At 39.5% G+C, this 19,598-nt stretch overlaps 1 protein-coding gene across 1 annotated transcript in view; it reads right to left on the reverse strand.

Annotated features, from left to right (window-relative positions):
• The window catches only part of LOC124158663 (neurogenic locus notch homolog protein 1-like), a 41,976-nt gene that overhangs the window by 16,512 nt on the left and 5,866 nt on the right, over window positions 1-19,598 (reverse strand). The window contains exons 3-5 of the mRNA XM_046533875.1: window positions 17,446-17,499; window positions 10,125-10,277; window positions 7,977-8,135 (exon numbers count right to left, since the gene is read on the reverse strand). Of these exons, the coding sequence (XP_046389831.1) occupies window positions 7,977-8,135; window positions 10,125-10,277; window positions 17,446-17,499 (366 nt within the window). The remainder of the gene's footprint in view (window positions 1-7,976; window positions 8,136-10,124; window positions 10,278-17,445; window positions 17,500-19,598) is intronic.

A 19,598-nucleotide genomic window follows, 5' to 3' on the forward strand; every position in this document is an offset into this window, starting at 1 on the left:
GGGATTTATCATTTGTGTTTGGGGTATATTTTGGTTTCTGTGTAAACTTTTGAATCAATGTCATTTAATTTATTTAAATCAGTTGTGAAAAGGATTTCCTTGAATTTACTATTCTTTGCTATTGCCACAAGTGCCTTCAATCCTTTTGTAAGTGAGTGTGCGTGTGGGCGCGTTCATTTGGGGGACTTGATTTGGAGCCCTGAAAAGGTAAGTCTAAGTAGGGGCATTCTTATATTTTGGGGAAGTGGAGAATTAATTATCACTAGGGGCACCGAATTTTCGCGAACCGCGAAACGCGAATTATAACGCGAAATTTCCAAGGCTGCGCGAAATTCACTTTGCTCCGCGAAATTTCGCGTTTAAGCACTTTTTCTGCGAATTTGGCGCTATATTTTCTGTCATTACCGATAAAAAACACCTCGTCACTTAAGGTCTATTTAAAAACCGCTATTAAGCACCGATCGCATGTAGACGGTGCTTTGCAACCGGCTCTGGAATTTTTGAATTTGGCGCCCAAAGCCGAAATGGTCTGCAGCGTATTCATGGCCAAAAAGTGAAAAAAAGTATAAAAAAAACGCATGTATTACTTTCCGATTGCATGGCGCCCATGTTTTTTATTTTGAGAGTTGCTTGCTAACTCGCGCGTTTAAGGGTTCGTCAGTTTGCCGCTCTCGCCAACATTGTAACATTCTGTAGCCGCGGGCATGGAGGAAGGAGGAGGATGTTAACTCCTCCTTCTTCCATGCCCGCGGCCACGTAGGCCGCTTTCAAACAAGCTGACTTTTCATCTGCCATCGTCCACAGCACGGTGACGGTCTCTCAATTGACTATCGGTCTATATCAGTCTATATGGATATCTTCAAACGAGTCGAATCGCGCCGTTGACGGCACGGCGCACAGTGGTCCCAAATCGAAAAAAGCTGGCCAAAATTAATTACGCCGTTGTTATTATGTATATATTTGACCTAAAGGTCTATTCTTATTGTTTTTGACCCGCTTATTCTGAATTTATAACTATTTTTTATGTATTTGCAATAATTTTATTGCTATTTCACATTTTGTTTAAACAATAATTTTTTTAACATTGGAATTTGAGATTATACTGGTGATAGTAAATTAAAATTATACATATCATAAAACTGAATTAGTTATTTAAAACATACATAAATGCATATAAAATGACTGCATTGTTTATTTTTGGACAAATTTTGAACAACTTATTTTGAATGAACCAAGAGAACATTTTCTACTTTCTCATATGTTTGATCGTATTTGATACGAAAAATAAGTTAAAATTAATTGGAAATTTATACTATAAGTATATTATTAATATTATTGAACTGCATTAATTGTTTAAAAATTAAAATATCTAATTCTAATTAAGTAGACAATTTTATAGTTCCTTGTAACGTGCCAATGGATTTGGAAGCAATTTTAAACGGGGTTCCGTATTTCGCAAGTTTCAACGGAGGCATTATTACAATCATTGAAATGTTATAAACAATATTTCATAACTCCTATAACTCAAGTTAAACGCCAAATTTATTGATACGCTTGCAATAAGCTCTTTACGAAGTGAGGCATCAATTTAACGAGCACATGATTTGGTACGAAAAATTAAATGAGATTTTCCATTAATTTGGGCTTTTTTAATTATCAAAAAAATAAGTTAACATTTCTCCTTATCTTTCTCAGTCATTGTTACGAAAAAAATTTAAATACATTCATGATCACTATCCGACAAATCCTCATCACAGTCGTCATCCACTCAATTCTTCCAGGATTAATAAACTCTTTACCTCGACTGGTAATTGAAGTAATTTCCTTCTTTGAGCCTTAGAAATACTTGATATCATTGCATCTGAAGTTAGGAGTAATCTTTTAAACAGGTCTTCATTCGTTGCTATCCAGGAAAATTTCCTTGCATGGTGCTCCCTGAATCTTCTTATGTCCTTATTCCTCGCCTCCATTGCCTCCTCGGACAAGTGGACAATAGGAAGGGCAGCTTCTTTAGATGTCCGTCTTATTGAGGAGCAAGTACTGATGTTTCGTGAAATTGCCAGAAACGATCATGGAAAGGGCTTCTTCGTGGGAGATTTTACTTTGCCTCACATCCTTGGCTCTCCAATTTGATAACACTCGCCGCGCTCTTGAGAGAGTGGTTGTTGTCACCTCATTTATTATTTTCGCCACGAACTCATCACCTTTGCTTCGATAACTCATGGATGCTCTACTGGCGATGTGCTAGCTCTAAGATCCTCCGTTTTCCTTCTCTAGGCCCTTTCACTGGACTTCTCAAATTGTTTAAATAAAGGCGGAGGAAATTTCAACTTCTCATTTAGGCAGTCAGCGAACTTTCTTCTAAAAAACCTGTCATTTCTTTTTCTTTCCTTCCACCGGCGAAGATAATTTGAGAGAAAAAACACTTCTCCGCAATTTTTTTAGGATAACTTTTGAATTAACGTCCTCATCTAACTCTATCTTGTTGCTCCAGCAATCCAATAAGTATTGGTTTTTAAACGATACGGACCCTTTTCCACTTTCAAGAAATTTTTCATGCACCTCAAGGCGCGTGAAAATTTTCAGAGTTATCGAACTAAAACACTATGAGCACTCTTCTTTAACCCCACAAGTCTTCTTTAAAAAGTTCGAGGATACTCGACTTTATCAAGACTCGATCTTCACGCTTGAGGAAACTAACTTTCACGTCTTTCGTTTGGCAAAATCTGAGTAAAACTGAGTTTTGGCGAGAAAATTTCGGGCAAGCGATGTGTAGAAGTAATTTGTGGGTTCCACAGTGTGAGGTTCTCGATGCTATTATCTCCATTTTCGAGGAAATATCACATTTGAAAGGTGAAAAGGCTTACTCCGCTCATCCCCGGTGGCCAAAGTGCAATTCATAACAAGTGTACAGAGAGCGGTGGTTGTGTTTTCCCGATGGGCGCAATCAATAGCCTAGGCCTTTTCGGCCGTCGTTTGCCCTGCATGTGGTTGAGGAGGCCGCTAAGGAGGCGACAGAGGGACAATGTGCCGCGTGAGGGCGAAAACTAACCCGTCTAACGGAAGGAAAGGGTGGAGTAGCATTTGAGGGATTCTTTTTTGTTTTGAATGCATTCATGTTTTACTTACTATACTATAAGCACATCTGCGAACTTTCGTTCCATAAATATATCCTTCCGCTCGAGTCCTTAAGCAATTTTTATGAGAGCATGGGCACGCGTAAATAAAAGGTAAGGTCAAATGGAAACTATTAATGATAAAACGTTCTACGTATGACAAGAGATGTTTATTCATAGGGTAAATATTTTTTGTAGAAATAAAATATCCAACAATGTTGAATAACACCCATAAATACTGGATTTCCTCGAGCCCTACCACGCGCCAGCCAGGCCGCCGCCCGCGTCAGCGCATTGCATCATTACAGTTAAATCAATGCTGAGGTCGGAGTAGCAACTAGTAGCAAAAATTTTCTTCACTACTGCGTTGCATATACTTTTCCCTTTGTATTGGTGCAAAAGACACCGTGCATTCACGTGCCTTTCTAAACGATATTGTACATTTTATTTGAAAATTCGGGTAAAAAACACTAAAAGTTACAAAATATATATTGTGACGGAACAGGCCCGTTTCCCTGCCAGCCCGTCGACCCGTCTCAGCCCTCACGCTCCCGAGTGTTACCCCCTCCTTCTTTCCTTCCCCGACAGCTCGCCACTCCGAAATCTGGTTTCGGTAGAATGTGATTTTGGGAAAAATATTGCAGAAGAATACGATCTTAGATCGTTTATTAGGGCGCCACCCAAAACCGCGGCCCACGAACTAGCTTTGCCGGTAGAAGCAAGGACGTTCCAAACTCCCAGGATTAAATAATTGTTAATACGGGTGGACAATATGACAATGCGGACACTGGTTGTTTGACTCACGCACGGACAAGGGTTTGAGGATCCGACGAATGAACACTGACCTTTTACATTATGCACAAAAATCACCATTTATTATTGAGACTTTGGCGAAAACAACGAAAAACCATCAACGCACTGATGAAAATCACCCTTGAACAATACTAAGCCTAATCTACAAACTAATGATGGATGAATGAACACAAGCAAAAAGATGAAATACCCTTGATGACACAAAGAAATAAGAATTGAAAAGCCATTACATGTTCCTCGTCTGCCTCCTGGAAAGACGGGAAATTATGATACATTAAATTGCCCTTATTTACGGGCGTAAGACGTGCAATCAATAGTCCTTTTCTGTTCAATTAACTATTTAAAAACTCGGTGCAGTTATTGACTTTTTGCAGTCTCGCATGAACTCTTGCGAAAGTGACTTGATTGGTCTTTACATGAATCACCGGTATTTGGATGAAGTAGACGGACTTTAGAGTGGTAATCTTTACCCTCTTGGTACTGCTTGAAGCACTTGGGAATGTGATAATACGGGAATAATTACTGGAGATTGATACTTATGGGCATGGCAGTCTGTGGTTCCCGACGACTCCGTCGCCAGCGATTCGGGGAGCTTTTTGGCTGCTCCGGATGAAAACGGCCCACAAGCGCAGCGACGGCCTCACTTTCGGCACAGATGTCGCCTTCTCAAACGCCTGGGCCAGCACCTTTATCCGTGCTCCGGAATCAGAAACTGCTCCACTTCCCCCGGTCGCTCTCCGTCACACACCTCTGCAATCACAGCCGTTGCCTTTCTTGGGTCTCCTTCCCTCTCACAGCTGAGCATTGACTGCCAGCTCCCAATTATGTGCTCTCTCTCTGCTGGTACCTCGAGACCGGCTTGTCTCCCTCTCGACCAACAGACCAGTACCGTGTCCGTTCACCAACTAACTTCATCCCCACTTCTCCTCCTACCACGTAACCTCGCTATTCCCGATTTTTCCGTTACGGAAAGCTGACACACGTCACTCACTTTGAATTTTAGCCAATCACGTCACTGCACAAGTGGCGTGATCGCCTTACATCCTATGGGTACAATTGAATGGGAACTAAAACCATGGTATTTTACCGTCTTATACTACATGAAGGTCAGAGTCACTTCGCCCGATCCACGTAATCTTCCACGGGGAAGATCGTAGCCGCGTGAGGCGCGCTGACATGGGACGAAAAGAAAAAATATCGTGACCACCCGTCACAATATAAAATAGTAAACATAGTAAAATCCGAATAAAATTTATGTCTCACTATGTAATAATGTTTATATTTGTAGTTAAAAATGTTTTTGGCCAAATATACCGCGTAAAGGTTGTCCTGCATGACGCTGAACTTCCTCAAAATCGACCGATTTCACGCAACTGTGATTTTTACGGTGAATGCTCCATGTTTGACGGATCACTGCAGCCGCTCTGATGAACAAAAATACTAACTTAGTAGTGTATTTGGTAGACCATATCCTGTAGAATCCGAAAATAAGGTTCAAAAATTCCTTGAAAATTTTCGAAAAAACGACTTTTGGCCAGCTTTTTTCGATTTGGGACCACTGTGCGGCGCCCATTTCAATCCGGCCCGGCGATGCGCCGTCTACGGGGGGTGCAGTCCCTTGAACGCAATATAGACTACGCTGCATTGTTTCGCCGGCCGCCGTTCACGTGAATTTCAGGCGGCTTTCTGACGAGACGACTCTCTGCAACGCCATGTGCCGTGCCGTGGAGGGCGCCCGCGGAAAATCATTTCGTCTGAGAGTGGTCTTATAATTGATTCATGTATATATACAGTAATTCTTCGACATACGAGCAAAATGTGTTTCGAGAGCCGATTCGTAATTTGATAAACCTATGCAAGGCGTGGAAAAGGATGGATATCCTGCAGAATGCAACACCGCATTACAATTTTCCGTTAATTCGTGGCCGCTCAGTTTATCCACGGTGTCGCTGTACCGGCGTGTTGAGTAGTTTATTGTTGAGGTTATAAGAACTGTGACAGTGAAGCATGCAAATTAAGTTGTCAATTAAAGCAACATAATAAGCTAGCTACATTACAGAATGTATTTTGATCTGACTTACATGTTAAAACAAAAAACCTGGTGAAAGAACCCATGGCTGCCTGATGTAATGAGACATATTGGTCGATCATCAACTCTTACCAACGTGTTATTTAACTTTTTTACTTGGCAAATAAAATTATGGAGTCATTTTTTTACAGAGCTTTCCTGCTGATTAACATCTTTTGTGAAATTATTTTCATTCACATCTTGTGGTTGTTCATTTACATTTGCCATTTATTCAGATAATTAGAGTTCATCCTTGGAACTGAGCATTGAGAACCGGTGGGGGAGAACCAGACCGGTATTTATCGAGAACCGAAAAAATTTAAGAACCGACTCAACCTTAATTTATTGAATTCCTTTACCCTCGTCAGCAATGCACAGTTTGGAAAAGAAAATGAATCTTCTCTTAATAATCTCAAAATATCAGTGCAACTTTCCATTTGTGAGGTCCTGACAGTGGCGCCCACTCCATGGGGCCTGAGCCCCCTCAAAGATTCGTTTGGGGGGGGGCGGAGCCCCCTCAATAATTCAAGAAAATAATTAAGTTATATTATGCTTTGTGAAATCACAAAAATATATTGGAAATTTTTATTTCCCATGTTTGACGAAAGTTACCTTTTAAAATAAATTCAACAAAGTGTGTTGAAACAAATAATTATGAGGTTAATCAACTGAATCAAGTCGTGTGAATCATGGTAGTGTTTCGGTGCTGCGGCACACTTTGAATTTAACCTCTTCCCGGGGCAAGACCTCCGATATGGGACCCCCAAACATTTTTTATAAGTCGGCGCCCCTGGGTCCCCAAGCAAATAGGTGTAAAGACTAATATGAAGTCTTCATTCCTTGTATACAGTGACCCAGGGAGGAACATTATTACAGCCATGGGAAGATCATTCAACACAAGGTGTATACTGACAACTGATATGTGAAGGACTGAGGCACAATTGTAGCTAATGTCCTCATATTATCATTAACAGAAACTCAAGAACTTTTTGGCTATTCTGCTTCAAAGGATTCTATGTTAGACCAGTTCAGGAAGAAGGAAAAGAATTTTCAGTACTTGCACTAATTCTTGCCCTTTAAAATGATTTTCCCTATTTGTAGAAAATAGTGTGAAAACTCTGTGGATACCTGTGGCAAATGTAGATGCAAAAAGAGTTTTTTTCCATGCATGGATATATAAATAAAAGAACCACTGAACTTAAAAAAAAATGCAGAATTAAAGTCAAGTCTGAACAATGGATCTCAATTCCAGTAAAAGAAGGATTCAGCCAATTTTAAATTCCAGAGTGTGAATAATTTCAGATGGCATATTCCAAAAAAAAAAAACTTTTATAGATAGAAGCAACCTAGGTATTAGTAGATAAATACGTTTATATTTGTGAGTGTTGATATTATATTTTTGTGTAAGACTTTTGTAATCAATGTGTTACGTGAAAACTATACATTTTTTACATCATGCAGGCCAATGTGACAGTGAAATTTAGACCAATCAAAAATATTCCCCGTCTGTACAACTCCCACATTTCTCTACCGTTATGAGGTTGAAATATGTACATACATAGCAAAGAGTGTTTACAGTAAGTGTATCTAACAAATGCTTAACTTATTCCTTTAGCATTTGCTTTGACCCTTATTTATCAAGGTTTTTATCATTAAAAATATATTTAATATGGCAATAAGCATTTTTATTGTTAAAATTATTTTTCTGGGGAAAAAAAGGAATATTTATGACGAGTGAATTTTTATGACGAAACTGTATTTTTAGTGACGAAATTGAAACTGTATGACGAAATTTTAAACCGAAATTGACAGATTTTTATGACGAAATTCACAGTTTTTATTCACCGATAATCTTTGCCTCTAATTATCACATGTCCGGGGAGAGATCAGACGGGAGACGAGCGGGCGGCTCTCGCGGTTCGAACCATTACAATATAAAACATACAAAAGCTATGAGTTAAAGTAATGTCATATTTTACCTTGGTATATTCTGCAGTCAACAAAAGCATTTCCTGAATACCCAGGAGGACAGCTGCATATTGGTATGTGGTTCACCACTTCACACCTTGCATTCTGTCCACAAGTTCCTGGGCAGGGATCTGCGCACTTCTGCCTAATACAAGCTTTGTCTCTGGGACCAGGCCCGGACTGGCCCGCCGGCCCATCGGCCCGTGGGCCGGTGCGCTCTTAGACCAACGTGGTCTAAGGGTGCGCCCTTAGAAAAATGCGTTCCTGCGCCCGCAAGGCGCAAGTACGTCTTTTCTAAAAGGTGCTCCAGTCAATTAAAAACCCAACACTTGTATACAAAAACAACTTATACTGATAATACAGTAACTAAGACGACAGCGACATGCTATGATTGCAATGACACACTGCGCCATTGCTAAGGTTTGCGCGTTACGAGACAACGTTGACAGCTGTGGCGGCGCTGAATGCAGACCTATGATGCAGACGACATGGCGCCAAACGAGAGGCGATTGTTCTTCGAGTTTATCCAGCGGCTATTAGGGATTGCTCGGTAGGGTGTTGCCTATTTTTTTATATTTTCTCTGATTTTTAATTTCTACCTCTTAAAATATGCTCTAGGGTGCAGAATGGATATCCTAAAAATTTCACCTCAATTGTTTAACACTTAGAGGTCGCTCAAAGAGCATAAATGCAATAGCATTAAATTTTCCCGATTTTTTGAAGTAACATCATTTTCAGGGATAACGCACGATTTTGCAGATCTTTAGAAACAAAATTCGCTCCATTTTAACGTCCGCTCAACAGTTTTCCAGGAATACAATACTTTTCCGCGAGAAGACAGAAAAAACGGAAAAAATGCCTGATGAAACAAGTGATGAGGTCGTAGAAACTCCATTCAGCAGTGAAGAGAGTTTTAAAGTTAATGTGTTTTATGTGATTGTTGACCAAATTAACGCCAGTATGGAAGCAAGATTTTCTGATCAAAATCGGGTTTATCAAGATCTTTCATGCTTTGATCCTGTAAGATTCTCTGAGTTAAGAACAAATGGAATACCAGAACATGCATTGGAAAAAATATGCTCTGTGATCCCCAACATTGACAAAGGCAAGCTCCAGGAAGAACTGGAATTATTTATTGAGCAATGGCCAAGCTTTAATATGAATTTACAAGATCACTTTCAGAAGGACTCCAGTGACATTGACGTGAGTTTAACTTCTAAATCAGAAGATGAAGATGAAGAAACAATTTGGTGTAAAAGCAACAACAAATGCCACTCCTATGTTAAATGTGCATACAAGATACTTTATCAGTACAACATGTACTCATTAATGTATCCGCAACTCCATAAGGCTTACAAGTTCCTTTTAACAATACCGATGACCCAAGTGATCTGCGAACGTGCATTTTCAAAGCTCAAGCTCATAAAATCGAGAATTCGTTCATCCATGAGAAATGAGAATTTGGAAGCTCTCCTCTTGATGCAGTCGGAACGAAAATTAGTCACAAAGATAAGCAATGAAAAAATTATAGATGAACTCTGTTTCCGAAGCAAGGAAATGAAGCGTCTACTTTCCTTCTGATAATTAATGTGGGCTCCAAAAAAGTGGCCTTCACAATAATTAGTGATAACTTCAGTTTTCAGAGGCTGTTTTGTATTTATACAAAGATATGTTTCATTTTGTATTAGTTTTATTTCATAAAACAGTTGAATACGTCTCTTGTTTCATGTACGATTTGGATTGCATAAATGTATACATAAATAAAACCCATTTATAGCCTTAATTTTAATTACAAGTTTTATCTTTTCCATTATTCAAACATTGTAAATAGTGGTTGTAGTGTAATTTGTAATATTGATAATGAATATCTTTGAAAATATTAAAATATAAAATATTTAGAATATATCCATGTTAAGTAGAAGCCAATTACACATGATCATTTGGAGTATTCGCTTGTTAAATTCGCGTACCTTCTATCGCATACGCGTTGGAATAGTTAAATAACTTTTTTGAAACCATTGCAAAAAAATAACCTATTTTTTCAAAATTTACTTTTTAAATTTCAAAGCAATATCCCACAGCCCTACCCGCGGGCTGCGCCCTTTCTTACGTTGAAGGCAGCGCCCTTTTAGAGGTCCCAGTCCGGCCCTGTCTGGGACAATCAGTGCTAAGAACACATTCTGGTCTGCAGCCAAGGTATGGATCCCCACGGTATTCAGGCACACATGTGCAAATTCCATCACGACACTGTGCATTGGGGCCACATGGTGATGGATTGCATGGGTCTTGTGCAACATAAACTGGTTGCTGAGCTAAAAAATTGAAACCACCAGTCAGTCAAGATTAAAGCATGAAACAACAAGAGATGAAGTATAAGTAAAAAAACACAGAATGGTAAAAATAGAGATAAAGGCATGCATTTGAAGAGAATCAATAACAAATTTTGTCACCATAGAAAAGCCAAACCTTTATTTAGAGGCCTATTACGAACGGCTCACCGCATGCGGTGAGATACCGCCTGCGGTATCATACCGCCCCGAAGCGCATTTACCGCCCCCGAGAGATTACGAGTGGCCACCGGTCGGTATCATACCACCGCTTAGGGGTCGGTATGATACCACGGCCAGCTACCCCGGTGGTGAGATACCGACCCCCTAATGGCGGACGTCTGTTTACATTTTTCGGGTCGAGCTGGCGTTTTTAAAACAAAATATCCGACGATAGAAACTCGGAAGCTATCATATTTTGTGTTATTTATAATATTAATGTCTGAGTAAGCGTATAAAATATAAAACTGGAGCCGACTGGAGCAGTTGAAAAAAAAATTTATAATACCCATATAACAACGTTGTAGCCGTCTGAGCCACGGCCGTAGGAGATGGATACGTTGATTGTAAGTTGACCCTCATTCATTTATTTAATTAGAACAATATGGATGTTTTTTAATGTCCGCTATGTTTTTATATGCAAAAACATCTTCCATTTCTTCACAGTTTCCGGAAAATTCGTCGTTAAGGACTGCCTGTGCTTGTATTGTATGGTGAATACAGCTGTTGCTCGCCGCTTGGAGATTTCTACGAACATCTTTTGTGGCAAAATATTATTTTTTCAACGTGACAACTTCTTGTATTGCAAGGTGAATACTACTTTTGCTCGCTGCTTGGAGATTTCTACGAAAATCTTCTGTGCCAAAGTAGTGTTATTTTCAACGTTATCACTGCTTGAATTGTGAGGTGAATGTAACTTTTGCTCGCTGCTTGGAGATTTCTACGAACATCTTTTGTTTCAAAATAGTGTTATTTTCAATGTGACAACTACCGTTATTCACAGTACCAGTGGTTGTAATGCACAAAGTTTGACAAACATCTGCCAAGAGCTGTAGTTATCACTGTTCCATTGTGGTTGGTTTTTAAACCGTGGTTTACGCTATCGAGAAGTGTCTGATAGTAATGTAAAGATTGTCAGTGGCATTTATACCTTCGTCATTCACCGCAGAGATAACATTTCACTATCAAGCTGTCAAGTTCAAAGCCATGTGTGAAATTTGTTTATACTAGTATATCAATTTCGTACCAAGGAGTTGTAGTGAGAAAAGTCACCTGTGCCACTTGCGTAGGATAATGTGAGGCTTAAAATCAGTGATTATATAGTTGTTTTCACCATAGGCGGATCCAGGGGGGGGGGCACGGGGGCACGTGCCCCCCCCCAGACCCTTAAAAATATGCTAGATTTTTAATACGGTCCCATTGTCATTTCGTTCGTTTTGTATAAAAAGGTATCCTTGTGCCCCCCCCTGAACAAAATCCTGGATACGGCCTTGCTTGTGCCCCTCCCAGAAAGAAATCCTGGATCCGCCCCTGGTTTTCACCATAGCGAGCTCTTGATTGTAATGCTTACGTGGTGAATATAAGAATGGTAGTAACTTCCAGTTTTTGATGATCGTATTTGCCTATTTACCATTATTTATAATGGTGTGAGCTTGTATCGATTGTGGATTTTACCTGAAATATTGAAATAAGTTGTAGCCTGTGTGTGTGATTGCCGCGGAACCGATTCGCGATCTCACATGTTTATTGTGGGCAGACTGTTTTGCTGTGGTTTTGTACCCGTGATTAAACCAAAGAAACGGTGAAACTCTGTCACATTATATTGAAATAAAATTTTATTGTAACCAGAAGTGAATCTCTTGTGTTTTTTAATTCTCCATTGCTTTTCATAGATAACAGCCAAAAAGTTATTTTTCATTATTTTTAAAAGTGCCTTTCTTGTTCTCTGAATTTGCATTAGGTTTCCAAACCCCGTTACTAACACGAAAGGAATGCAGAGCAACAGATATTTTGTCATTTCACAGATGTTGAGTGTCATATTGTCTGTGATTAAGGCTCTCCAGCTAAGTATTCGTGGTGGATTTTTATATATTTTTTAAGAATGGACATTTCGGTCAAAGCTACAATGGAATTGGTGGTTCACCTTGCCCGTTGGCCCTAAAAGTACTTCTATCGTAATTTTTCGATGGTCTGCCATGCAATTTGTCACTACCTGCGTCTGCTCATACGTGATTTTTTGATGATATCTTCCGCAAGTCACTGCTAATTATTGTTTTATTCAACTATTTATCCTATAAGTAAGAATTGAGGAGCAAAATTCGTTCATTTGTCAAACTTTTAAGGTGAATTAACGAAGAACACATCCTTATTAATCCATATATACCACTAATTGTCTTTATCGACTGGCAACAACTCTTGCCGAAATATTCGTCTGCTAGGAACAGTTGCCGCGGAATTGGAACACCGCACGCCCTTGCCATTGGTTACACCATTTTCGGGCTGAAGGAGCTCAGAATTTTTCATACAAACGTCACTTCCGCCGCATCGCTCCTTACCGAACCCCTGAAACGTACTCTCCGCCCGGCGGTGACTTACCGACCGTCCCATTCGTAATCGCAAGGGACGGTATGATACCGTATACCGAACGAAAACTCCGCCCGGCGGTAGCGTACCGCCCGCTCGTTCGTAATACGCCCCTTTGTCTTACATATATTGTATACTGACCAACTTTGATTAGAGAGGCTTCGAAATATTTACCTTATCCCGAGAGTGGAGTAATGGAAAATTTCCATAAAACCACTCCACTACGTGCGCTGGCACCACCTCATCCCACAACCCGTATGATACTTGGAGATGGCGCCTGACGACGCCATAAGGGGAGGGTAGTGAAAGAAGCGTAGGGAAAGTTAATTTTTATAATTAGTTAAAAATAATTAATACCTAGTAAATTATTGAAGTATTATATCGATAAAACTCCTTAATAGCAAACATATGGTGTGTAATGTCGACAAACGCTTTTCAAAAACATTGGGTACAGATGTATTTCATTGATGGGAACAGAGAAAAGAGGGGGATGACCAACTGATCTTTGCCCCCCCCTAACAAAAGCGTTGGTTCCAGGCCTGCCACCACATAACCCATTTCCCCCAAAAACTTAGCCGGAGTAACAGTTCAACTCAACATTAATATCAGTTTACAGGGTTTTTTTTTTACTATTAAGCATCCTACGACCCTCCAGGATTTTGTGTAAGCCTTTCCATACCATTTTATTCGCATTTCACTGTGGTGCTTCCTTGCCAACACGGCGAGGGTTAACAAGATGAATTTTGAACATCAAATTTGATGTTACATGCAAGGCTTGATGCGTTGCAAAATGAGTTACGGCCCTACCACTAAATAAATGGTATTGCAGAAGTACAGGATCAGTAGGTCAGTCAACATTCCCACACTGGTCAAGAGCCACACACGAATAAATTTTTCCCCGCCAACTCTATGAATTAGTTAAATATTAGGAAAAGTTATGCAGGTAAGATCTGGGCAGGAGTTTGCCAAATGTTGCAATCTTTTTCTTTTATTCTATTGGTCAACCGAATTTTACAAATCATTTTTCCTTCCCATAAAGACAAACTTATCACAAACCCATTCCCCCATACATTACTCCCTGTGGCCAAACATTCTTTGCCTCATAACTCACTCTTTAATGATTGTTTCAATGTTTCGGTTATAGCATCCCTCCCCTCCATTGACTCTTGCCTTCAACCTCTACACCCTCGAATTAGCTTGTATTTGGCACCCAAAAACAGCACCCTGCTATGTATGTATCCCCAATAGCTAAAGGACTTTGGAGCAGGCATGCAACTAGGATTTTTCAGCTTTTTCCGTGCCCAAGATCAGCAGTGCCCACTGACACACCACCAACCTTTTTTCCTCTATCATTCTTTCCCCTCTTCCAAGCACCCTTCCCTCGTTCCCAATTTGTTTCACCGGTATTTCCTGTGCCTCACCTCTCTGGAATAATATCTACATCTGCCTACATCCCATTCAAAATTAGAGTAAGTACCATCCCCTAAGTTCCATCATTGTATTTTCAATTTTAGCTCATGTTTTACTAACAAGAGAAGTCCTTCAAGTGTCACCACCATACCTCATTCAAATTTGGTTGGATGATGGGTAATGGATACCCATTAGGTGTAGTTTTTGTTTCAGCTGCCAAGGCTCAAGACTTTTTGAGATATTAGCGACGGAAAGTGACTGGAAAGAAACTAAATTTAAGCTAACCCCAGCACAACAATACACCATTATTGCTATTCATCCTTGTAACAAAGAAAAGGGGCTATTTTTGCACCGCAGGTTGCATGAATTTTGGTGTTTTCGTGGTATTTTCCATCGAAAATTTCTTGATAAGTATTGAGCTTTGGTAGCTGAAACAAAAACTACACCTCGTGGGTATCTGTTTACTATCACCAACCAAAAGTAGAAAGAGATCTGAATGTGACACTGGAGGAACATTCCTTGTGTTTTGGAGTCCTCACCCAGGGGCAAGAATAATTTTTATTTATCATGCTCGCGTGAGTCACATAAAAAAATAGAAATACACACACACAAAATAAAATTGTTCAAGAGAGTACACCCATGTCTCGTATAGCGCAATTTCGATTAGCGCAATTTCGATATAGCGCAAATTCGTTCCTCGGGGAAACATTGCAACGCAGTGTAGCCTAATCAAAAAATTTTAAACGCTCTCGTGATAAAACGTGAACTTGCGCTAAGTACACACGTAATTTCTATCAATTTACGCATATTAATATTATTTCTTGCCTCAAATCTTCTTTTTTGTTTATATATATATCGAAATTCATTGCTGTGCAATGGCCAAAAGTATTACTCGTCATTGGGTCCAGATAGCCGGCCTACCGAAGATTTATCTCGTCTCCTCAACAGAATGATAATAAATAATTTGGATCGTTAATTAAGCGTGGGGATAGTGGAAATGAGTTTTTTTTTCAGCAATACGGTTTGAGACGTATTTTTGCCGTCGTAGGTTACCGGGCGATTGACTTCCAAGTAGAGGGTCTAGGCTAAAGCCTTCAAGGTCATCGGTATTCACGGGGGAGAAATGGAGCGGTGGCCGAGTTGCGCATGAATAGCATCAACACATAAAAGGGTCCGCTATAGAGTCTCAAACACAATGGCTTCGTTCCCTCCCCGCAGTCATAGGCCTTCTGCGTCTCAGGAATACAGTTCAGCAGAAGAAGGTGATTTAGATAGAGCCATACAGAGTAAAAACCAAGAGAATATGGCAAAAAATAGGAATGCGTGTAGAAAAATCAAGAATTTATCAAGAAAAACCATAAACCTAGAAGAGGACTTGAGAGAGGTCAATTGCTTTGAAAATGGAGAGCGTCAAAGCGATATTGCGTGGAAGTTTAAACTCACGATGCCTTATTTTGAATAAAGACGAAGCTAAAATATCAGTGACCTCAGCCGCACCAACTTCAACCAAGCGGTCTACGCATACGGAAAGTTCATGGTGAATCAGTAGAAAAAGACGAGAGTGGTAATCGCTCCGAGACATTTAGTGAAAGCGGTTGGTTCCAGAATTTAAACGGCAAGCAGGTATTTTCTGTGCGGCGATATCTAATCTATGTGCCAGTAAGTCATCTAAAATCCTTATATTTCTTATTTTACAACCATTTAGTCGGACATGAAATTAGCGACTGCTGTTACCCCAGGATATGGGTAATACAGGTCAAAGCTGATTTTGCAATATTTTTAATTTTTCAATAGCTAAGGTTAATTAAGGTTCAATTGAGGTCTGAAATAGGTAAACTATACCCACTAAATGTAAGCATTTCCACACGAATGCGTTCCAAATATAAAACAAAGTGAAGCTTTACACTCATTTTCCCTTACGTGACCATCATTACCCCAGTGACCCCTACTATGACCAGATCTCTTCCCTTGGGATTTACTAATTAATTTATGCCATTCTGGCCCATGTATGCCATTTCGTAAAAAAGATGAAAAAATACATTTCATTGTGATTTTAACGGCAATAGTGTTGGAGTTCAGCGAAAAATAGTGACACCGTGGAGGATATTAAAGGGCAAACGCGTAGAGAGCGATCTTAGAATTCAGAGAGATTAGAAGTTAGAAGTGTAACGATCTTCTGTGATCGACAAAGATTCCTCGTCAACCCATAGTTTAGCTAAAATGTTCATGTTGAAAAATAATATGCAAAAATTATGCAAGAGCATGTTATTTATTGAAAAGAAACTATTTCATATTCAATCAATTAAACTAGGTGCTCTTCACTAACGCTAGCTGCACCATATTACGCGAATTTAACAAAGAAACACTTATTGATCGAAGGATCGCAGCGCTAATGGTCTACGATATCATGAGATAAATAAAATTAGTATTATTGTAGCACTGAACAGGGTTTTAATAAAGATATGCGTGAATATGAATTATGACCAACCGAGAATAAGTAGATAGTGGAAAAATAAAAATTTCGAAGAAAATAATAAACAGTTGTGGGGAAACGGATATGAACCTTGGTTTGAATGAATTTGTTCCTCAACCGAACGCAATTTGTTCGGTTTCTTCCTCCGAAATCACTGTGAATCGAGTGCTTTATCCAGTTTAGCTGCCAAGATATTTGTGGGCAATATCTGACAAGCTGGAATGGTCAGCACATGCGCACTTCGTCACAGCGGGAGAGCAAGTTAGTCCAAATTTAACAAATTCAAAATTAGCAAAAAGCCCCGAGCTTTGAACACTAATTGTAAGAGATGTTCGCCCTTGTCCACAAATTTCTGTAACTGAACTGGTTAAAGCACTCGATCGAAAATCGGTGGATCCGGGTTCGAATCCTTGTCAAAGCTAATGATTTTCTCTGTGGACTTTTCGCACAATGTGCGATCTGCGGGTGATATCGTAAAGTTTGCACCGTGGCTATTACCGGTATATTCCCATTTTCTTTAGGTATTTGAATGTATGTGATAATGAAAATGCTGAATAGACTGATTGTCAAAAAATTTGGTGATTTCTCTTCGGATAACTTCGATTACTATAAATTCGAATTTATGGTTTAACTATTACCTGATTTTGGTCGGTGATAAGAGTATTAAGATGAAAAAAGGTATCCTACCTGCATGGACGCAATCTTCAGGGTTGGAGCGAGGAGGTGGCCTGGTGTTCTGGCCTGGGAAATGAATTTTAGGTATAAGATTAAATGCAACAGAAGATACAGCAATTTACCGTAGCACCATCACGTATGGCCAAATTGATACTGCTTCATTGATTACTCTCAACCAATATGGGGGCATCCATTAATTACGCCAGGCGTTTAGGGCGATCTAACCGATTCTCAACTAATCTCCTGTGCCGGAGAGTAGGGGTGCGGGCAAGTATTACGTAATTTTTTCCGCAAGAAACAGTGTACAATTGCGATCTCAGTTATCTTAGAAACTACTTTTAACTGATCTCAAATTGTTATTCTAATTAACAGAAATCAATTAAGCACATATTACCGTATTTACACTAAAAATACGCCTTTTGAACAATCTCTCGTGACATTAGAGGAAAGGGGTGGGGGTCGAGCCAAATACTTATCACGATATCTCACCAAGGGGGGATGGTAGGGAGTGTAGAAATCGCCTCACGTAATTAATGGATGGACGCTATGGTGATTTTCCGTTCCTAAAAATTTTAAATTAATGCGTAAATTATATTAGAATGTATATACGTGATAGTGATGATGTAACCATATATATATTTGGTGTAAGAATCAATCGCTTCCACCTCATCATTGTTTTGTCGCAGTTTTTAACTATTTATCGCTGTTATTGATATCAAAATCGATGAACGAATTAAATGTGTAAACCTTACTTGTCTCTAAAAATTATAAATAGCCTTTTATGGGCAAAATTTCCAAAGGAAGTCGTTTAACCATCTCAAGAATCGAATTTGTCTCTCACAATTCCTGTCATGTAATCTGGCAGTTACGCCTCTAAGCCAATAGTCATAAATTTTATTTGCCAAAAGTTTTACCGTCCATTTTGCTACTACCATCGTTTGTCTTCCCTCCCCTTTCCCCCCTTAGAAGCAAAAATCGGAAAAGTCTTTGAGCAAAATCAGTACCTACTGAATTTAAACGAAAGCATTCAACAAATTTTCATTAAACCCACGAAAAATGATATGTATAAGTATAAGATATGTATCTAAAATAAAACTATTTTTTCAAGGAAATAATCTCATAAACTAATGTTACAACTTGGTTTTCCCCCCTAGACTATGGCTTGCCCCCCTAGTTATGGTCCTGGGTACGCCCTTGGTACAAAACTTTCGAATCCCGGCTAAGTAAAATATTTTTTTAATGACGAACTTCATCCTTTGGTGTATTTAACTTTGCACCCGTGCGCGTGACTGCATACAAAGTCACTTGTTTCTGCAGTGCTTTGACATTCGTCGTCGCCGACCAGCGACAAAATATGGGTTTTTCACTCCTGACAGTGACTTAGTAAGCACGACCCTCGCCACATGTGCCTCAGTGTGGACTTGTGACGTCAACATCTTGTTCGAAAAAACCAATGAGGTAATGAGCACACAAACATGACAATAGCGATTCTTTAGTCTTCACGAAATTCACTTTGACGACATTCCAGTGCAATCAGTACATTAAACGGCTTAGTATTTAGTGTACTATGCAAAGCCCTTAGAGGTGGAGCCGAAAATACGAGATGAAGGCCGACATTTGTTGTCAGGATATTAAAAAGGAAATAGTATCAGGTGTATGGCAGGAGTTTCCTAAATAAAAAAAATCCGTAACGTTTTGACGATTGTTATCGATAACAACACGGCTTCAAAGCGGGGAAAATACCATTATTCTGCCTAGTTTAACCCAGTATGCTTGCAATGTTGCTTCTATGCAATATCAATAACGCATTCATTTTAAGCTCTATTAAGGATATGTTTAAACTACGTGGTATTTTATGCTGTATGGTAAATGGCAAAATGTATAGCACCCAAAATAATTATACAGGTGATTGAACAATTTACGGCCGTTTAACAGTCGAAAGAAAATAAATTCCCCAAGACCGCACTCTTTGCTGAGCAAAAAGGTGGGGGGCTGGGAAGTTAGAAGGATGACAGAGAGGTCCAACAATTTAAATACACAAAAATAAAGCTGAAACACTATGAAACAATCAATCGCATAAGCTCACTCACGCACCTAGAGGATTTGCTCCAAGGAACAAATTCCCACGTGGGTCGCAATCACACATACACTCAGGTTTGCACCCC

The sequence above is a fragment of the Ischnura elegans genome, chromosome 5 (genome assembly GCF_921293095.1).
Source record: "Ischnura elegans chromosome 5, ioIscEleg1.1, whole genome shotgun sequence".
Lineage (NCBI taxonomy): Eukaryota > Metazoa > Arthropoda > Insecta > Odonata > Coenagrionidae > Ischnura > Ischnura elegans.